Source organism: Nanorana parkeri, unplaced genomic scaffold, assembly GCF_000935625.1.
Source record: "Nanorana parkeri isolate BGI_ZX_2015 unplaced genomic scaffold, ASM93562v1 scaffold16, whole genome shotgun sequence".
NCBI lineage: Eukaryota > Metazoa > Chordata > Amphibia > Anura > Dicroglossidae > Nanorana > Nanorana parkeri.
In genome coordinates this window covers 3,511,026-3,529,298 of record NW_017306284.1, presented here as the reverse complement: position 1 = coordinate 3,529,298, position 18,273 = coordinate 3,511,026, and the positions used below count along the sequence as shown (strand labels likewise).

Here is an 18,273-nt window from a genome sequence, read left to right as displayed (position 1 = left end):
TTCTGTGTCTGATGTGGTGCTGCACCATCCACAACACAGCTAAGACAAGAGGACGGGGGTTAGAGAGAAGGAGCAATACTTAGTGATAACATTTTAAGCAGCTTTTAGAAGATATCTCTTGTTTTTTTATGCAGCCAGTTCTGTCAGAGTCCCCCAGTCAATACTGCTAATATCTTAGTCTTATAGAGACTCTCAGCGGTGGCTTTATCCCTCTCTGATGCTGAGCAGTGGTGACTGCAGTGTCACTGCCACTTGTGAGTAAGATTTAAAATTTCAACTGAAGTGACAGACATCATGGACATTTATATGAAGAAGGATTAGTTTTATTTACATGCAAGACTACTTAACAATACAGTATTTGGGTTGTCCATCATTTACCTTCAAACAGCATAAATTCTCCCAGGTACACTTGCACAAAGTTAAACATTTTGCAGGTATATGGTCCAGTAATACAAGTAATAAATCAAACAATTCAACTGTGTAGAAGGAATTAAACTGGGTGAAGAAAATCCGTGCTCTACTAACAAGCTGAGGTTGGTAAAAACAGTTGAAAATGTTTTAAAAACTTACAGAATGGCAATCACGGGGGCCACTTGTGCTGTCCAAGCTCTTCTGTATAAGCACAAAGAAAGAAGCAACGTTAAGGACCAAAAGTGGTCAGCCAAGAAAACTTAGTGCAGCAGATGAAAGATACATCATGCTGTTTTTCCTTCACAATTAGAAGATGTCCAGTGAGAACATCAGCTCAGATCAAGCGGAAACCAGTGGAACCTGTTACACCTATCTATGGTCCAGAGAAGTCATTTAGCAGTGGTCTTCATGGAGATAGCCAAACCATTGATGTGGAAACAAGGCCAAACAACTTCCCTATGCACGAAAACACAAGAACTGGTATGTAGGAAAATGGCAGCAGGTGCTCCGGACTGAGGAGTCTAAATGTGAAAAAAATTGGCTGTAATAGTTTGTTTGGTCAGAATTATTAGTCTCCTCAAGCCTGAACTTTAGAAGGCCACGTCTCATGGCCACTTTAGAATATTCCAATGTTTTGTTCTTAGCTATTCCTTTTTGAAATGTGTGTTTTGGGTCACTAACCTGTTGAAGGACCCATGACCTGCAACGGAGACAGAGCTTTCTCACAATGAACAGTATTATTCATTCCGGAATTCCTTGATAGTCTTGCGATTTCATTGTGTCCTGCACAGGTTCAAGGCACCCCATGCCAGATGCAGCCAAGCAGCCCCAAACCATAACATATCCTCCCCTATGTTTCACAATAGATACAGTGTTTTTTCTTTGAAAGCTTCAATTTTGTTTATGTCTTTGAACATAGAGCTAATTTGAGTTACCAAAAAAGATCTAGTTTTGTTTCGTCTGTCCAAGAGACATTCTCCCAGAAGCCTTGTGGCTTGCCAATGTGGATTTTTATCAAACTCTAGTCTAACTTTTTTATGTTTTCTTTCCTCCTCTTCATTTGATCCTAATGTTGCTCAAAAAGTGAGGAATGGTGCTATCAGACACTGAAGTACTTTGACAATGGAGTTCATCTCTTTGGAAGTTTTCCTTGACTCTTGTCTACCATTTGTAATATCCTTCTGTTCAATCTGGGGTATTTTTTTTTCTCCTGCAGCCACATCCAGACAGGTTGTCTACACTCTCATGGGCATTAAACGTCTTAATATTGTTTAAAACTGTAGTCACAGGAACAACAAGTTACATGAAGATGGTTTACCTTCGAAACAGGCAATAGGCTGACTGACTGAAAAGATTGAAGATGTGTGATTCTAATCACAGAAAACAGTTAGTTTGAAATATCACAATGATCCAATAATTTATAATCTTTTCTAGTGGTACCAACAAATCTGCCCAGGCCATTTTGGAATATCTTTGAAGAATAAGCAATAGATTATCTCTCTTCAAATGTTCCTTACTCCATAACATACCAAAGACATGCAGGTATACATGAGACAATTGCTTTTAATGTAATCATTTTTCAGGATGATTGAAGCATTGTTTCAATAGGCTGTAAGGGTACCAATAAATTTTTCCATGACAAATGTACTTATCCATCTCACAATAGGAGGCATCTGATCAGTCCCAGATTCATTCTGATGCAGAATAATGACCCCAAACATACAGCCAAAGTCATAAGGAACTATATTCAGCAAACAGAAGAACGCAGAGTCCTGGAAGAGAAGGTAAGGCCCCCATATAGCCCTGTTCAACATTTTTGAGTCTGTCTGGAATTACATGAAGAGACAGAAAGAAGTAACTGAAACAGCCGAAATCTCCATCTAGTTCTCCTAGGTTCTTGGAACAACCTATATGCAGAGATCCTTAAAAAAAACTTTGTGCAAGTATACCTAGGAGAATTAATGCTGGTTTAAAGGCAAGGGATGGGGGGGGTGGGGCACACCAAATATTGATTAGATTTTTTTTCTGTTTATTCACGTTTTAGGCTCTTAATCAACATTCATTGCAATATTTTCAAACACATCCTCTCACTTTACAGCATTTTTTATTCACAAGTGCTTAACACTGTTGCACAGTACTGTATATATGCACAAACTGATTTTTCTTCTACATGTACCTGTAATCCTCTTTAACCGTGAAATAGCATGACACTTTTAGCAGAGTAGTAACCGGTAAAATGTTAGCTCCCTGCATTAATGAATGACAGTGATGGACTATCTTAATTTGCAATGAGATAAGGAGAACCTTAACAAGGATATTTTTAATTTCCCAGACTTCCTAATAGATGAAGAATCTGTGTGGTGGGGATATCAACTTGCTGTTAAATAGTAAAGATGCACTAAGTTGTTACTTTGTATATCGCTATCCTGTAACTTATATTCAACAATAGTTTTACCAGATGGGTCTCCGATATATAGAATTTTATAAAATGCAGCTCAGATATTACTATTGGGAAAGGGATGATTTCAGCATTAGTCAGATTATACACTTGCCAATTATATTCCCTGTACAGATCATAGCTAGTAAGTGAGCACAGTGAGACACAAAGAGACCAATTCAGGGCAGCAAATACATGCTGCAGCTCACATTAAAGGTATCCTGTCATTAGAGAACTATATAGGCTGCCATTAATGACCCCCTCATAAAAACATGCTCTGCCTTCCTTCCCCTGACTATAGTAGTCATTTCTAAACTGCTGACCAAGAAAACACATTCCGACAGTGAAATAAGAACAACGCCTCTACATACTTGTTCCTGAAGAAAACTATGGCAAAAAAAAGTCAGACCCATAGTTCTCTTTTAAGGTGTAACTTGTGAGTTTAGTGTCACTTTAATATTTTCAGAAGTGGTAGAATTTAGGGGTTTATTTCTGGCTAACAGGGCTGAGTACATAAGGATCTGAGGACTATCAGATTTCATAAATAAGGCTGTGCATAATGCAGCAACCAATAGCAAAACATCTGAAATCATCCCTCGGCCAATGTCAGTAGAGGTAACTTACGTCTCAGTAATTGCAATGAGTTAGTAAACCTTGCTAATCCATACAGCTGTTTGCACTGCCATACTGAAGAAATCTATGATTTATTAGGATAAGATATAATAATAATAATTTTTTTTCGTTTTTTCGGTATCAAGTACTGATATTTTTTTCTCTGATTCTTGCCGATACCGATACTGATACCGGAAGTCTAATTAAGGAAGCCGGGCGGCGTGTAATGATCCACCACCCAGCTTCCTAAGGTCCCATTCACACTGAGCGATTTATCGTGCGGTAATCTGCACGATATCGCGGATATTTACCGCGCGATATCGCTCTCCAATGCATGGCAATGGGGCTCTGTTTGTCGCTGTCACGGGTCGTGCGTCGCTACAACAGAACCCTTTTTGAAACGGATTTCGGCGCAATTCTACTTTGCTCAATGCAACCATTTGCGCGATGTCGCGCGACAAACCTCGCAATATCGCGCAAAATGCAAATCGCGCGACAAACGCGCGATTTGCGATACGCTCAGTGTGAATGGGGACTGATTAGCGGGGGAAGCTGGGCGGCATGTAATGACTCGCTGCCCAGCTTCCCAATTAGCCGGAAAGCGTCTCCATGCTCCCTCGCCACCAAGTGGCTGGTTTCGACTAACTGGCCTCCTGATTGGCCAGCTTCTCGACCAATCAGAAAGCTGGGCGGTGAGACATTGCACGGCGCCTAGCTTTCTGATTGGCCAGGAAAAAGGCTCCATGCTACCATGTCACCAGGTGACAAGGAAGCATGGAGCCGGCTTTCTGGCCAATCAGGAAGCCGGGGGTCGGGTAATGACTCGCCGCCTGGCTTTTTAGTTGGCCAGCTTCGCGACCAATCAGGAAGCTGGGGGTCGAGTCAATACATGCCGCCTGACTTCCTGATTGTGCGGGGAAAAGGCTCTATGCTCCCTGGTGAGGAGGAAGCATGGTTCCGGCTTCCCGGCCAATCAGAAAGGTGGGCAACATGTAATGACTTGCCACCCGGCTTTCTGATACTAGAAGTTCTGGTATTGGGATAGGCATCGGGAGCATTTGGGCGAGTATGAGTACTCGCCCAAATACTCTGTATCGACACCGATACTGATACTAGTATCGGTGTGGCCCTAATAATAATAATAATAATGTTAAATTGACACTTTTATTGAAACATTTATATGACCTATATGACACTGCAAATTTGAATAGCAATTGCAGATACACTGAATTGCTACAGACACAGAGACAAGTACACAAATTGCCTCAGTATCAGTCACAAAGCCTAAATGAAACATTAGGCCAATCAAATTATGAAACTTTACTTAAAGCATAATTCTACTCTTATTTCAATGTTCAGTTATTTCAATAATTCAGTTAGTTGTTATCATGAACACACCATTGTTTTATATTGTAATATATATTCTGTCAACGGTCTACAGCGTCCCTCAAGTTTGCCGCAGTCACAACTCCGCCCACAAATTCGGACTTCATTGCACAGAGAAAATGGAAGGGTGGGGTTGTTATCAGACCGCATACTTTGATTAAATAAGACAAAGGTGTCGGGACAGCTGCAGAGCAAAAAAAAACATGAATCTTTAATTGAAATCTGTTCTGGAACCAACCAATGTTGCACACTGATATGTATTCTACACTAATTACAGATTTTTTAGCAGTGGGTGAAATTGTCTTTAATTTAATCATAGATTCTCTAGAATTCAGAAAGGGGAATGGGGTGGCAGAAGATGGGTTTATCTGCTAAAGCACTGCTGTAACCCAGGGGGAGGAAACCTCAGCACTCCAGCTATGGTGGAACTACACGTCCCACAAGGCATTTCAAGAATCTAAAAGTCAGCAAATACATAATTTGTAGTTTCACTACAGCAGGAGTACCCTTGGTGTAACCAACCACAAATCATCTGTTAACTGATCTGACTACAGGTCAGACTTGATGGACTAATGTCTAGGTTGGACTTGATGGACTAATGTCTTTATTCAACCTCAAATATGTAACTGGCTGCCATAGGTTACTGTACTTATTTTACAACGCTGAAATATAATTCAACAATAGTTGTTCTTTGTCTCAATACAATAATGCTATACTGAACAGATGTTTTCTGTTTATTTAGTGTCACTTGTAATTTTGTTCTTTGATATATTTAGATAAGTCACAATAAAGGTGCAAAACATAATAGAACAGGACCTAAAACTTTGATAACAGTCACACCTATGAGGTGTAATCCAGCAATCACACAAATAGGAAAACGTGTATCTAATATCCGTGCACGTTGCAATTAAGTTAACTAGCTAAGTGAAAGAATGGTGATGATGTGCAAAGTGCAGTGATCCAGAGCAACCACATTTCAGATTACTGAAGGCACATCAGTGAAATGAAAACTTCTGATTGGCTGCTGCGGGTTACCACATTTTTACCACCGCTCTGTTGCCTTATGTGTGTACAAAAAGGCTTTGGAACAGTTTCAAAGAAAAGGCTGGAGACTGCAAAATCAAAGAATACTTGTACGTACTGAGAGTTGTCCAGACAGGAACTGGGGAGCGTCACGCAACATTCCAGGGCTCATGGGGGAAGTAACAGATATGGAGGGACGGTCCATTTTCTGGGACTCAAATGAACTAGAACCTATTGACATAAACAGCTAAAGTTAGTTTCGAAAAGTAAAATAGTCAGAACAACACACAACCCATAAAAAAACAATTTCAGTATTTGCCAACCTGTCAGGAAAGTAAAAATGTTTTATCCAACAGTATACCAACTCCTTATCTAATAGTCCAGAAATGCGTGCACTTTGTCCAGTTCTTTTTATATAATAGATGGCCTCTCCATAGGAATTAAACTAATGGGATTGTCTGTGTATGCAGAGAAGTAAAGTATTGGCAGGGAGATTTTGCAGCATGAGATGTACAATGTGGACCAGATAAGAATGTGGAGAGGTGAGTAAAATACTTTGCGGGATTGCTGGGGGAAAGGGTAACTTAAAGGATAACGTTATAAAAGGTATAGTCATTCTACAAAGAGAATGCATCAGAAGGAGCAGAACTGATCTGGAGTAAAAGGGGCTACAAGAGTCCAAAAAAAGGCTGAGCCAGGAAATTTGATGAGATGATCTCAGGACTGGTGTTCACAAGTAATAGAATAATCCAAAAATTTGAACATTAGCACCATAATTCTAACCGAGATGCCAATGTCAAGTGAACTGACCCTTTAAGCTACTTATATAGAGGGCAATTTTCCATCATAAGAAACTTGTAAACCTAATTTGCTATCCTTATAATCCATCTTGGTTATTGCCTACCCACTACAGATCCTAAGGAAACAGTACTTGCGTCAGTATCTCAAGTGCAGTGCTGATTTTCCAGAGCTGTCTCAAGCAGCAAAGAGTACAGGAATGGCTTTGAAACTTCAAAACTCTACAATTTTAACAATACTATATTGTGCAGTACTCTTCATTCTACTTCCTCTTACCTGTAAAGTATTCTTTAAAATACAGAACAAAACAAACCACTAGCTGTCAACCTACTTATTAAATGCCAACGTGCTTGCTGATCTAAACAAGGTCTGCTCCTTCATTACCTGACTATTGACCTAAATAAGTAAGCAAAGTCATGGTGTGCACTGAGCCTAGAGCTGGGATAAATCAAACCCATCAACTCACAAGCAACAAATAACTGCTCTAAAGAAATAATTACAATGGACGTGTCACATGATCAATAGGCTGTGTTCCCAGGAAAGTTGGTTCAAAGCACGAAATATGTTCAGCTTATCTAGACAACAAGTTCCCTTCAAAGGCCCTACTTCAACTGAATATAATATTTTATTTTTGGGTAGGCATGGATGGGCAGATTCGCCCACTACATCTCATGTACCCTGGAGACTTCAGTGTTGAGATTTTTCCCACAGCTTTTTGCATTTATGCCCTATTATAAAAGTTGTTCTTAAGCAACTGGATCCCTTACTTAAAGACAATCTGTCATCTAAAAGAAAACTGCAGGAGGAACATAATACAGGCATCTAGAGTTGCCTGCTTCCTGGACATTACTACTGGCTAGTGAGTTACTTATCATAGTGAAGGACCAACAGGAATGTTTGGTAGCTTAGTGGCAAGCTCTGACACTACCTAGAAGTGTCTTGAGATTTGCCTGCTTAAACCGGCTGGGATTCAGCCATGAAAGGAAGAATTGGGAGGCTGCTCCAGCTATATGCAGACACATCTAGGTGATTAGGTTGTTTTTAATCTCAGATGTCTCCAGTTGAAGAAACATTTGAGGGACAGCAACATCATCAGAATCACTGACCAATATCAATGTGAACATGTGATTCACACAGGAAAGTAAATGTTAGCATACAAATAAACACAGCATGTGACTTACTGGAATCTTGCGGGGCGTGTGTGCTATCGGGTATCCTGGGAATATCTCTGAAACAGAATGGTAAAACTTTGTTGATATATTCTGACATATGCACAGTCATAACTAAAAATAATATCAAATCAAACTTAATTTTCCTATAAAAAAAGACTGATTTTCAAGTTCAGGAGGAACACATAGGGGCTGATTTACTAAACACAAATAGGCTGTTCACTTTGCAAGGGCATTTTACTCTAGCTCAGTGAACAAGGTGAAGCTCTGCTGACTTCCATCATCCAGTCACGTGCAAGCAAAAATACAGTCTTTTTTTATCTGTACAGAATAAGTCAAGGCAACTGGATTTGCTGTATTTTTCTTGAAGACGTTCAAGAAAAATACAGCAGGTCCAGTTGCCTTGACTTACTCTTTACAGATATACCATGACCTGGATGAATGAGAGCCTTCACATATGTCTTTTTTTATTTTCCTTACTTATGATTGAGTATACTTTGCAAAGTGAACTTTTGCCACATTCAGTCAAACTGATGTGGAGTTCCCCACTTCACATCAGAGTCCCCCTCTTTCATATCAGAAGTCCCCTTCACATCAGAGTCCTTCCTTATAGTCATCATCACAGTGAGGTTGCAGCAGCATGGCGTAATGTGGGAGGGAGAGTATGTCTGTATTCATGCATTTCCATTGTGTTGGTGGCCAGCTTACTTGCACCATGGACATGCACAATACTGTGTAAAAATTTGAAGGCACCTCTGGCAATACCAGAAGCCCCTCCCCTCCCCAGGATGCCATGGCACCCGGCTTAAGAAAGGCTGAGCTAATGTAAAATTATTTTTCAAAGTGAAAATTCCCTTGCAAAGTGAACAGCCTATTTGCCTTCAGTAAAGTAACCCCATAGTCCGTAGTTCAAATTCCTATATGCACTTAGAAACATGCATGTACACTTACACATGGAGAAATATATGGTCTTTAGGACCACACACAGCCTATTGCAGAAGGATTCCAAAACAGCATACAGTCATCTGCCCCATACTAGCTGACTAGTCTGAATATGATATTCCTCCAGCCAGTTTTATCCCACAAAGATCAGCATAACATTAGGATGTGATGTGATGGTTCAGGCTGGAGTCATATAAGGACAGATACAAGCCCTTGCCAACACTTAATAAAGACCTTCTCACCATCTTCATAGTGAGCACATGCAGAAAGGTTAAGAATGATCCGGCTATTCTGGTAAAAGCGATACTGTGAAGCAAGGCAGGAAAAGAACTTGGTAAATAATTAACGCCTGTTATGTTCTCTAATGGTACATACAGGCTCTTGAAGTGGCTATAATGCTAATTTGGAGATTTGACTTGCTGAGATGTAAAAAATGCAGATATATTGGACATAATAAAAATAAGAGAGGCAACTAACATGATCAGAAAAGGTCATCATTATATATAACAAGAAAGTAAAGATATCCATTAAAGTGCCCTTGTGGCCAAGAAACAGTAAAATCTTTAAAACAAACTACCCCTGACCTCACTAGCTGGTTACAAATAGCTGTGCAGTTTTGGAAAGACTGATGAATGCTCATAATGCAAATTTATAGTGTATGTAATATGAAAAAAAAATTTAGTTTTGGATAAAGTTAGAAAGGGTGATCAACCTTGTCAAGCAATTTCTGTTGTCTGGAACTCTGCTGGTGAAATTTAGCCTTTTTTGTCCTGCAACCATTCCCACCTTAACTGAAAGTCAGGGAAAATCTAAAATGTTAAGTAGTCAAGTGGACATTTTTCAATGCAGTTACAAATGCCTAAGAGAGGACTTGCTTTGCTTTGGAAATATATTCTCTTGCTTCGAATGTCTATGGGACAGAAAATGACGGGTACGTTCCCCATTGGGACACAAAAACCAGGTTTTAACCCCTTTCCTAGTCTATCCAAAACTAAACGTCTTGGCTTTAGGTATACTTGAAGGGGCTGGACTTCAGCTTTAAATTAAGCATAAAGTAACACTTATTTGAGACTCTCTGTATTGTTTTGCAACTAGCTGACCACATGTATGGGTGTCAGTGTACTTTTCAGTTTAGAAAGGTAGAAATAACCTGTGATTAGTGCTATTTGGATGTTATGGGTTACTTCACTACCCACATTGTTCTTTTGCCATATAAAATATGGATGATTCTGTTAATGATCCTTCCAACCATTTATTGGTGGTGTGAAAACTAGGCATACTTACCCTATGGGTCTGGAGACCACTAATTCTACTTGTGCCTCTGGTTTGGACTCCAGAATAATATTGTAAACTTCTTCAAATGTTGCGCCTTGTAATATCTGCCCATTCCACTCTAATACTTCATCACCTGAAGAACAGAAATGCAGAGGTTACTAAATACAGAAAGTTTTACAAAGAACAGTCAAAATATATTCAGATTACAGCAGAAATGGTCTCTTTCCTTTTAGAAGATTAGTTTGTCTTTATTCCACCTGAATTAAACAAGTGCCGAGTCTGAAAACTGTTAAATATGTATTTTTGCATAATATTAACATTTTATTCTACAGCCGTGTCCCAAACACTTAAAACACCTGGTGCTTGGCAATTACATTTACCCTAATTATCCTGAACAGTTCATGAACATTTTATTTTTTGTTAGATGGATTTCCAAACCTATATACAAAATCATTCAGGTATAAATCAAATATAGAGAGATGTGGCACATAATCCTTTACAGTGTTCATTTTAGACATGTCTCTCACTCTATTAACAAACCTTTGTCTTCCTTTTTCCATACAACCTCTCTCTTGCCTCACAGCTACTTCAGAAAACCTCAGACACTTGTGAGTTGTGTTTCTTATACATCCTCCTCTATTCTTCAAACCTTGCTAACATGTAAGCCAACTTCCTGTTGAATCCTTCTTACTCTTCTTCCAAGCTCGAATCACGTGTCAGCAATCCTTTCTTCTGACTGTCTTACACTTCTTTTAAACATTAGTCATCCATTATCAAACATCCTTCTCATTCCTCCATATGTCTGTCAGTCACCCGTCTATCACCTAACTCCCGTTTTACGCCTCTGAACCTCAGTCACTTATAATTTGTCCTCCTCAAACCTCCTCCAATCCCCAGTTACTCATCTGTTCCTTCTCCAAATGTCAGTGTCCTTCAATATTTTCCTCAAACTTCCTTCAATCCTCAGTAACCCATCAGTCCAAATCTCATTCACTGTCCTTGTTTATCCTTTTTTAACCACCTCCAATCCTCAATCACTCATCAGTTGTCTTCTTCATTCCTCCTCTAAACCTATTTCATTCTCAGCCATCAGCTTTGTCTATCCTTCTCACTTTATCCAAGTACTTGCCTGCCAATTATCTTGTTTATTCTTTCTCCAATTTGTTTATGTTTTCTAGACGTTGAACTGTGCACTGTTGCAACGCTGATTACTATTTTATTCAGTAAAAATTAGTATTGACATTAAGTAATTAGTTTCTAATTTGATGATTTTATGTTCCACAATTATATATAAATAGATATCTCTTTCAACCCCTTGCCATATAATGAAGACTGTAAGTCATGTATGTTAAACTCCTTGGCATAGTGTGTAAAAATGTGTACCAAAAAGACAATTTTCTCTAAGGTCGAAACAGAAAATGGTCATGGATGCAGTTTGGAATCTTATTGCATTTTTATTACATCTAGCCTAAGCAAAATGCTACTGACTACTGTGTTCCATCATACAGCAACCTTATTCATATGACAGGAGCTTCTGCACAATGCTTCAGGAAGAGCTAGTTAAAGGAGCATAGAGAGGCCCCAGGGGTCACATCAAAGGCTGGTGATTACAAACACTAAATAACAATCTGGAACACTTCTAACAGTTGTCAGTATAATATCCACCCAAAAATGTGATACACAAACTGGAGCACTTTTAACAATTGTCAGTATAATACCCATCCAAAAAATATATTTTAGTTTTTGAAAGAAGATAAGGAGGTGAACTACCCTAAAAGGTTAATATCTCTTGAGCCCATTTTTGTTTATTTATTTTTTCCTATTTTTAAAAAAGTAATGGAGTAGAGGGAACACAGGGGTGGATGGGAAGATCTTTGGGAAATAAGGTAAGTGGCAAGGAGATCTTCCTGCTGCACTCCCTATGAAGGATCAGGGACCAAAGGGTGATTCGGTTTTCTAGGTTATAAAATTCCCACGTCTTCCACTTCCCTAAAGCCTCCCTTCCACCACACATCATTTTTTCTTAAAGGAGAACTATGAGGTGAGTGATTTTCACTCAACCTCATACCAAGTCACGGCTCCCTGCAGGGATTCCCCCCTCCCCTAACCGATCCTCCAGTGCTGAGCGGAGGAGCGGACGGGGGAGGGTACAGCTGGCTCTGCCTCTAGATAGGGAGAGCCAGCTGTCACTCACGCAGCTGGGTGGATCTCGACAGTAATGTCGGGATCCGTCCCGGCTGTGGCGGTCTCAGTATACTGAGCGTTGGGTGACGGGAGGACGCTAGTTTGTGTACTCCCGTGACCCTTAGGAGAACTATGGGGAAAAAGACTTACCCCATAGTTCTCCTTTAAACTCACTTTACTATACATATCTTTATTCCAGCAGTTTTCAGGCTTGTCACATGAAGTCAAGAGTCCTTCCTCTTCTCCAACAGTGGAGGTAGATGGGCCTTACTACAGGATAGTGCAGTACACATTATCTCACTCACTGTGAGTGATCTTCTGTCCAAGAGGTCTATGAACCCAGGCCAACATGTTGACCCACCGTTGACCTGGGCTCACAGGTAATGGGTTGAATGATGCTGGGCATCATTCAACCAGGAAGACGAGCAGTGCTGAATCGCAGAGCAACTAGTATGTGGGGGAACAGCGTCAAAGAGAAGCTAAGCACTAAAGAGAATGGCAGGTTTTAAAGGCGGAGTTTTGCTTTTATCTAAATAGTCTGTATCTATAAACTGAAACACTACTTTTGGGAGCACAGATCGTTTAAGGAACAACTAGGTTTTTAAGGTGTTCTTAAAGGAACAAAAAAACAAAAAAAAACCTTGCTTTTTAAGCCCACCTCACCATACAAATGTCTGGTTATACTTTCTTGTTGGTCGCAAAGCTCTATTCCATAGAGGCCATTGTTCACATACACTAAAATGCGCATGGCTAATAAGCTCTAAACAGCAATATAATGTTAGGAAAGGATGCCTCTATATTATTAGGCTATATCTGTGCTGTAACCCAGAATTTTTATAGTTAAATCAAGTTCATTCATGAACACAATCTAATGAAAAAAAAATTAAAATTTTAAAACCGAAACGAAACTGAAATGAAAACAAATGTTGGTCCGAAACTGAAAATGTTTTTTTCTAACTTTTTCAGAATCCTCAATCTCTTTTTCTGCAGCCCCTGTTATATATGAACAGGAAGCCTCTGTACTGAGTGTTCCTGTTCATTCATAACTTGTGGACATAGTATGTTTACTACATCTGCAATCATGAATGAACAGGAAGTGATGTAGATCACTTCCCATTCATTCATAATTGAGGACACAGTAAACATACTATGTCCTCAATTATTTACAAACACTCAGCAATCACTGACTGCTTGTAGCCGCTCTCCATTCTGACACGTTGTCACAGGAGGCTGAGCGAGCGGTGCGGGGAGGAGATCTCTATCTGACAGCTGACTCCTCCCCCGTACCGCCGGCCGAGCTCCTGTGACAGTGCTGGCTGTCTCCGCCCACACTGCCGCTCTTCTGATCTGTAACAAGAGGCTGCGCTGTGCTGTGCTGGGAGGAGAGACACCGGCCACTCACAGCGCTCTCTTCCCGCAGCGCTCGGCCTCCTGTGATAGTTTCTCTCCTCCCCGCTGGGACACAGAGCAGTGCCCAGCGGGAAGGAGAGAAAGGAGAGATGCACTGCTATTTCAGCAGAACAATTGAACTTTCGGCATTTGACAAAATTGCCATTTTCAGCCGATATGTTTCGGTAGCCGATATATATCGGCACATCCCTAACACATACAGTAAAAAAATGACAGGTAATACAATCAATGTTAGATAACGCACATATTTGGTACCAAAAAAAAATGGACATTCAAAAAAGAATAAGTATTCAATATTACCAAAGAATTAGCAAAAGTGCAGCCTTAATAAACACACGTTGGAATCAGCAAATAAATGAGTAAATGAAAACATAAAGCAGGATATAGTACACATTCCTGTGAGTGGAAATGTCCCAGCCGAGTTGCTAACTCTTATGACAGCATATTTCTCATGCAAGAAGAAAAAAAAAACAAAACAAGGAGACCAGAAGTTTTAGTTACACATGTGGCCTAGGGTCATAACATAATAACTTACACTATTATAATTAGGAATAAACCCTTTATTTCCCCTTATGAATTTGGATTCGTGGTGGAAGGGAGACTTGTGGATACCTTTTGCTTAACAGGGTAAGGCACAGCCGTCCTATGACCCAACCACCCACTGCTGACTACAACCCTTAACCCCTCCATGACCCATGCCCACCTTAAATAATGGACCACACCAGGTTGGATATAAAATGGCTGTAGCAGCCGTTTATTATAAAATATCTTTAAATATATAATTTCCGTTCAAACATTAATTATCACCATAAACAACAATTTCTCTGTAACCTATTCTTTGGCGTGAGGTCTGCGCAGGCACCACTTACTCAACCACCGAAGATCTCTGCTTACCCCCTTAAACCACTGGCCCCTAGCCGCAACCCACCGACTCAGGGACAACATTGGGAAGTAACAGCAGAGACCTCTTACACCTATTTCTGACCTCTCTCTCTGCTGAACCCGCCAGAGAACAAACGGGGCCGCGCACCACGGACGCAGCCCACAGCCACCGTAGCCCGCCATGCGCAGACCTAACCAACGCCACCGAGATCCAGCCTCTATAACCTTTAAAATAAACATTTGAAATTCCCGAGCAAATGTTTGAGACAAGGTAAAAAAAATTAGTCTGAAACATCCAGCCATTCCTATGGCATCAACAATTTTATCCTACTATCCTTCCATACACAAGGCCCACGGAGAGCCAGTGGCTATATTAAGCCGTGTAGCACCTTACCATTAGAATTGTAAAGTAAATTAGCAACATAAATCATTACTGCAGATGTAGAATCTACAATGTTTGAAACTGACATAATACCAGTAAAGGGCACTAATGTGATTTATTTATACTGACGTATGTTCATTTCAACCCTCAACTCAAGACACCACAGACCTCCCGAGACTGGCGCCACATGCAGCAATGACGTGAGTGGCTCTTTAGTGACCTGATCCACAGCACAACAGTCATGTCCTGATACATCTGTTTCCAGTTTACTAATTACAGTATATGAGATTCCTGGAGTATAATCCAACACCTTACTGACAAGAAACATATCTAGCCAATGACTTACTATTATCTTACTGTAAATTAAGTGCTCCAAGTTTTTCTTTTTTTTTAAGTTATTTGACACTTTTGTTTACTTCAATTAACAAAGAGAATGCATCCTTATTGGCCAGCTCTTACCCCTCTCGCATTTTTTTAATGAATCAGTGTTTTACTCTACTGTATATATGCCTTGTTACTGGGCACAGGGGACTGGTAATTTAGCAATGCAGATGCTCACACCAGCCATTCTCCAACCATCACCTCGTGCTGACGTTATTGTCTGCAGACACTCTTCTGGATCCTGAGAGGACCAAGGCTCCTGTGAGAATGGTGGCAGTGGATAGCCAACAGTAGGTGTCCATTTCACGCAGTTAGTAACATGGACACTGGAAACAGGACCCCTCCCACTGTGCATGCAAGAAGAGAAGCCTCGGGACCTGAACATCACATGTCTGATGATTTAGCTAAGTAAAAGAGGCAATTTCCCAGAAAGTGCTCCTATCCTTTGTGCATATCTTTCTGTTGGCTATGCCTGTTTGTTTGATTCCCATAGATTTCTATGGGGCGAAATCCTGAGGCAGGATATGTTTAGGAAACTATCTTATAGAAATCCATGGGGTTCAACTGCTAAAGCAAGGCCAAGAGAAATAAGATTTTGTTTGCGGCAAGTGAGGATTATGGCGGGCTGTGGTCATGGGATTCAGGTAAGTGTACATCTCGGTTGTGGGGCAGGGGTTAATTTAGATCAGGGGGTCTAGGTTCAAAGGATAACCAAAACAAATGTGAAAGTGTACCTATCTCACTCAATGGGCACTGAGTGCCGTTAAATGGTTCTAACTGTGGTCCTATTCTTCTGTCTCGGTACCTAGACTCTTATAGTTGTTGGTATTCCTGTATCTGAATGGCTCTGAAACTGAGCCTGTGAAAAAGTAGGCCAATGTGTCCTTGGCTCATATACTCTCTGAATTCAGCTCAGCCTCCCCTACAAACAATAGAGCATAAGAGAGAGAAATTTCAGAAAATAGCATGGCTGTGATGAAAGGATGGTTTGTTTGCCTAACATATAGCGTTTGGTGTCTTGAATAAGGTGTGATTAAGGCAAAACAGCCACGTGGGTTAAATAATTGCAAATTAGCTTTTAAAATGTATGTCAAAGCAAAAAATATACAGTATATGTACATTATTTCTCTGCAAAACATGCACATTTCCCCACATGTATCCCTTGTAAGGCCTCATTCACACTGCCGCACATATACGCACGTATACACTATATATTGTACCATATGCAAATAAATGGCTCCATACACACAGCCGCGTATGGAGCCGTATATTTGCATAGCGTATATATGCGCAAAAACAGAATGGAACATAGATGCGTCCGGGCAGCGTATTTATGCGCATATACGCGTGTTTATACGTGCGTACATGCGTACATCACATTCAAAATTCCATTACGAGTGATGCATTCTGGGATTGCATATAGTGCACGCATAGACGCTCGTATATACGCAATATACAATTTTGCTTGCGTTGTGTGTGAACGAGGCCTAAGACCTTGCAAGTACAGAAAACTACCTGTTGATCTGCCAGAAATGCACTTAGCTCTTAAGTCCTGTGTGAACTGATAATTATTATTATTACCGTATATACTCGAGTATAAGCCGACTTGAATATAAGCCGAGGTACCTAATTTTACCACAAAAAACTGGGAAAAAATATTGACTCGAGTATAAGCCGAGGGGGGCATTTTTCAGCACAAAAAATGGGCTGAAAAACTCGGCTTATACTCGAGTCAATATTTTTTCCCAGTTTTTTGTGGTAAAATTAGGTACCTCGGCTTATATTCAAGTCGGCTTATACTCGAGTCAATATTTTTTCCCAGTTTTTTGTGGTAAAATTAGGTACCTCGGCTTATATTCAAGTCGGCTTATACTCGAGTCAATATTTTTTCCCAGTTTTTTGTGGTAAAATTAGGTACCTCGGCTTATATTCAAGTCGGCTTATACTCGAGTCAATATTTTTTCCCAGTTTTTTGTGGTAAAATTAGGTACCTCGGCTTATATTCAAGTCGGCTTATACTCGAGTCAATATTTTTTCCCAGTTTTTTGTGGTAAAATTAGGTACCTCGGCTTATATTCAAGTCGGCTTATACTCGAGTCAATATTTTTTCCCAGTTTTTTGTGGTAAAATTAGGTACCTCGGCTTATATTCAAGTCGGCTTATACTCGAGTCAATATTTTTTCCCAGTTTTTTGTGGTAAAATTAGGTACCTCGGCTTATATTCAAGTCGGCTTATACTCGAGTCAATATTTTTTCCCAGTTTTTTGTGGTAAAATTAGGTACCTCGGCTTATATTCAAGTCGGCTTATACTCGAGTCAATATTTTTTCCCAGTTTTTTGTGGTAAAATTAGGTACCTCGGCTTATATTCAAGTCGGCTTATACTCGAGTCAATATTTTTTCCCAGTTTTTTGTGGTAAAATTAGGTACCTCGGCTTATATTCAAGTCGGCTTATACTCGAGTCAATATTTTTTCCCAGTTTTTTGTGGTAAAATTAGGTACCTCGGCTTATATTCAAGTCGGCTTATACTCGAGTCAATATTTTTTCCCAGTTTTTTGTGGTAAAATTAGGTACCTCGGCTTATATTCAAGTCGGCTTATACTCGAGTATATACGGTATACAGGATTTATATAGCGCCAGTGGAGACAGTACAGTTACAATACAATTTACAATACAGTTTCAGAACAATAGGGTTAGAAGGGCCCAGCTCGTGGAAGCTTACAATCTACTAGATAATATTTTTTTGCACTTCTCAAACAGATATAAAAAAATGCTTCCAATGGTATATTTAACGGACCCAAAGGGAGCAAATAGAAGAAGTTGATTGTTAGGGTTTACACACATGTTAACATTTTAGGATGTATCTAACTTTTCAATGTGCTAAAACCTCCAGGACTGCCATGATTATGCCATCATGTATAGGTCATAATTAAATCATTATAGCAGGAAGCCCCATCATCAGACACTTGGCAAACAAGAT

At 40.0% G+C, this 18,273-nt stretch overlaps 1 protein-coding gene across 1 annotated transcript in view; it reads right to left on the bottom strand.

Annotated features, from left to right (window-relative positions):
• Positions 1-18,273, bottom strand: part of RIMS2 (regulating synaptic membrane exocytosis 2) — a 532,133-nt gene that overhangs the window by 184,521 nt on the left and 329,339 nt on the right. The window contains exons 10-12 of the mRNA XM_018559015.1: positions 10,063-10,186; positions 7,849-7,895; positions 5,988-6,100 (exon numbers count right to left, since the gene is read on the bottom strand). Of these exons, the coding sequence (XP_018414517.1) occupies positions 5,988-6,100; positions 7,849-7,895; positions 10,063-10,186 (284 nt within the window). The remainder of the gene's footprint in view (positions 1-5,987; positions 6,101-7,848; positions 7,896-10,062; positions 10,187-18,273) is intronic.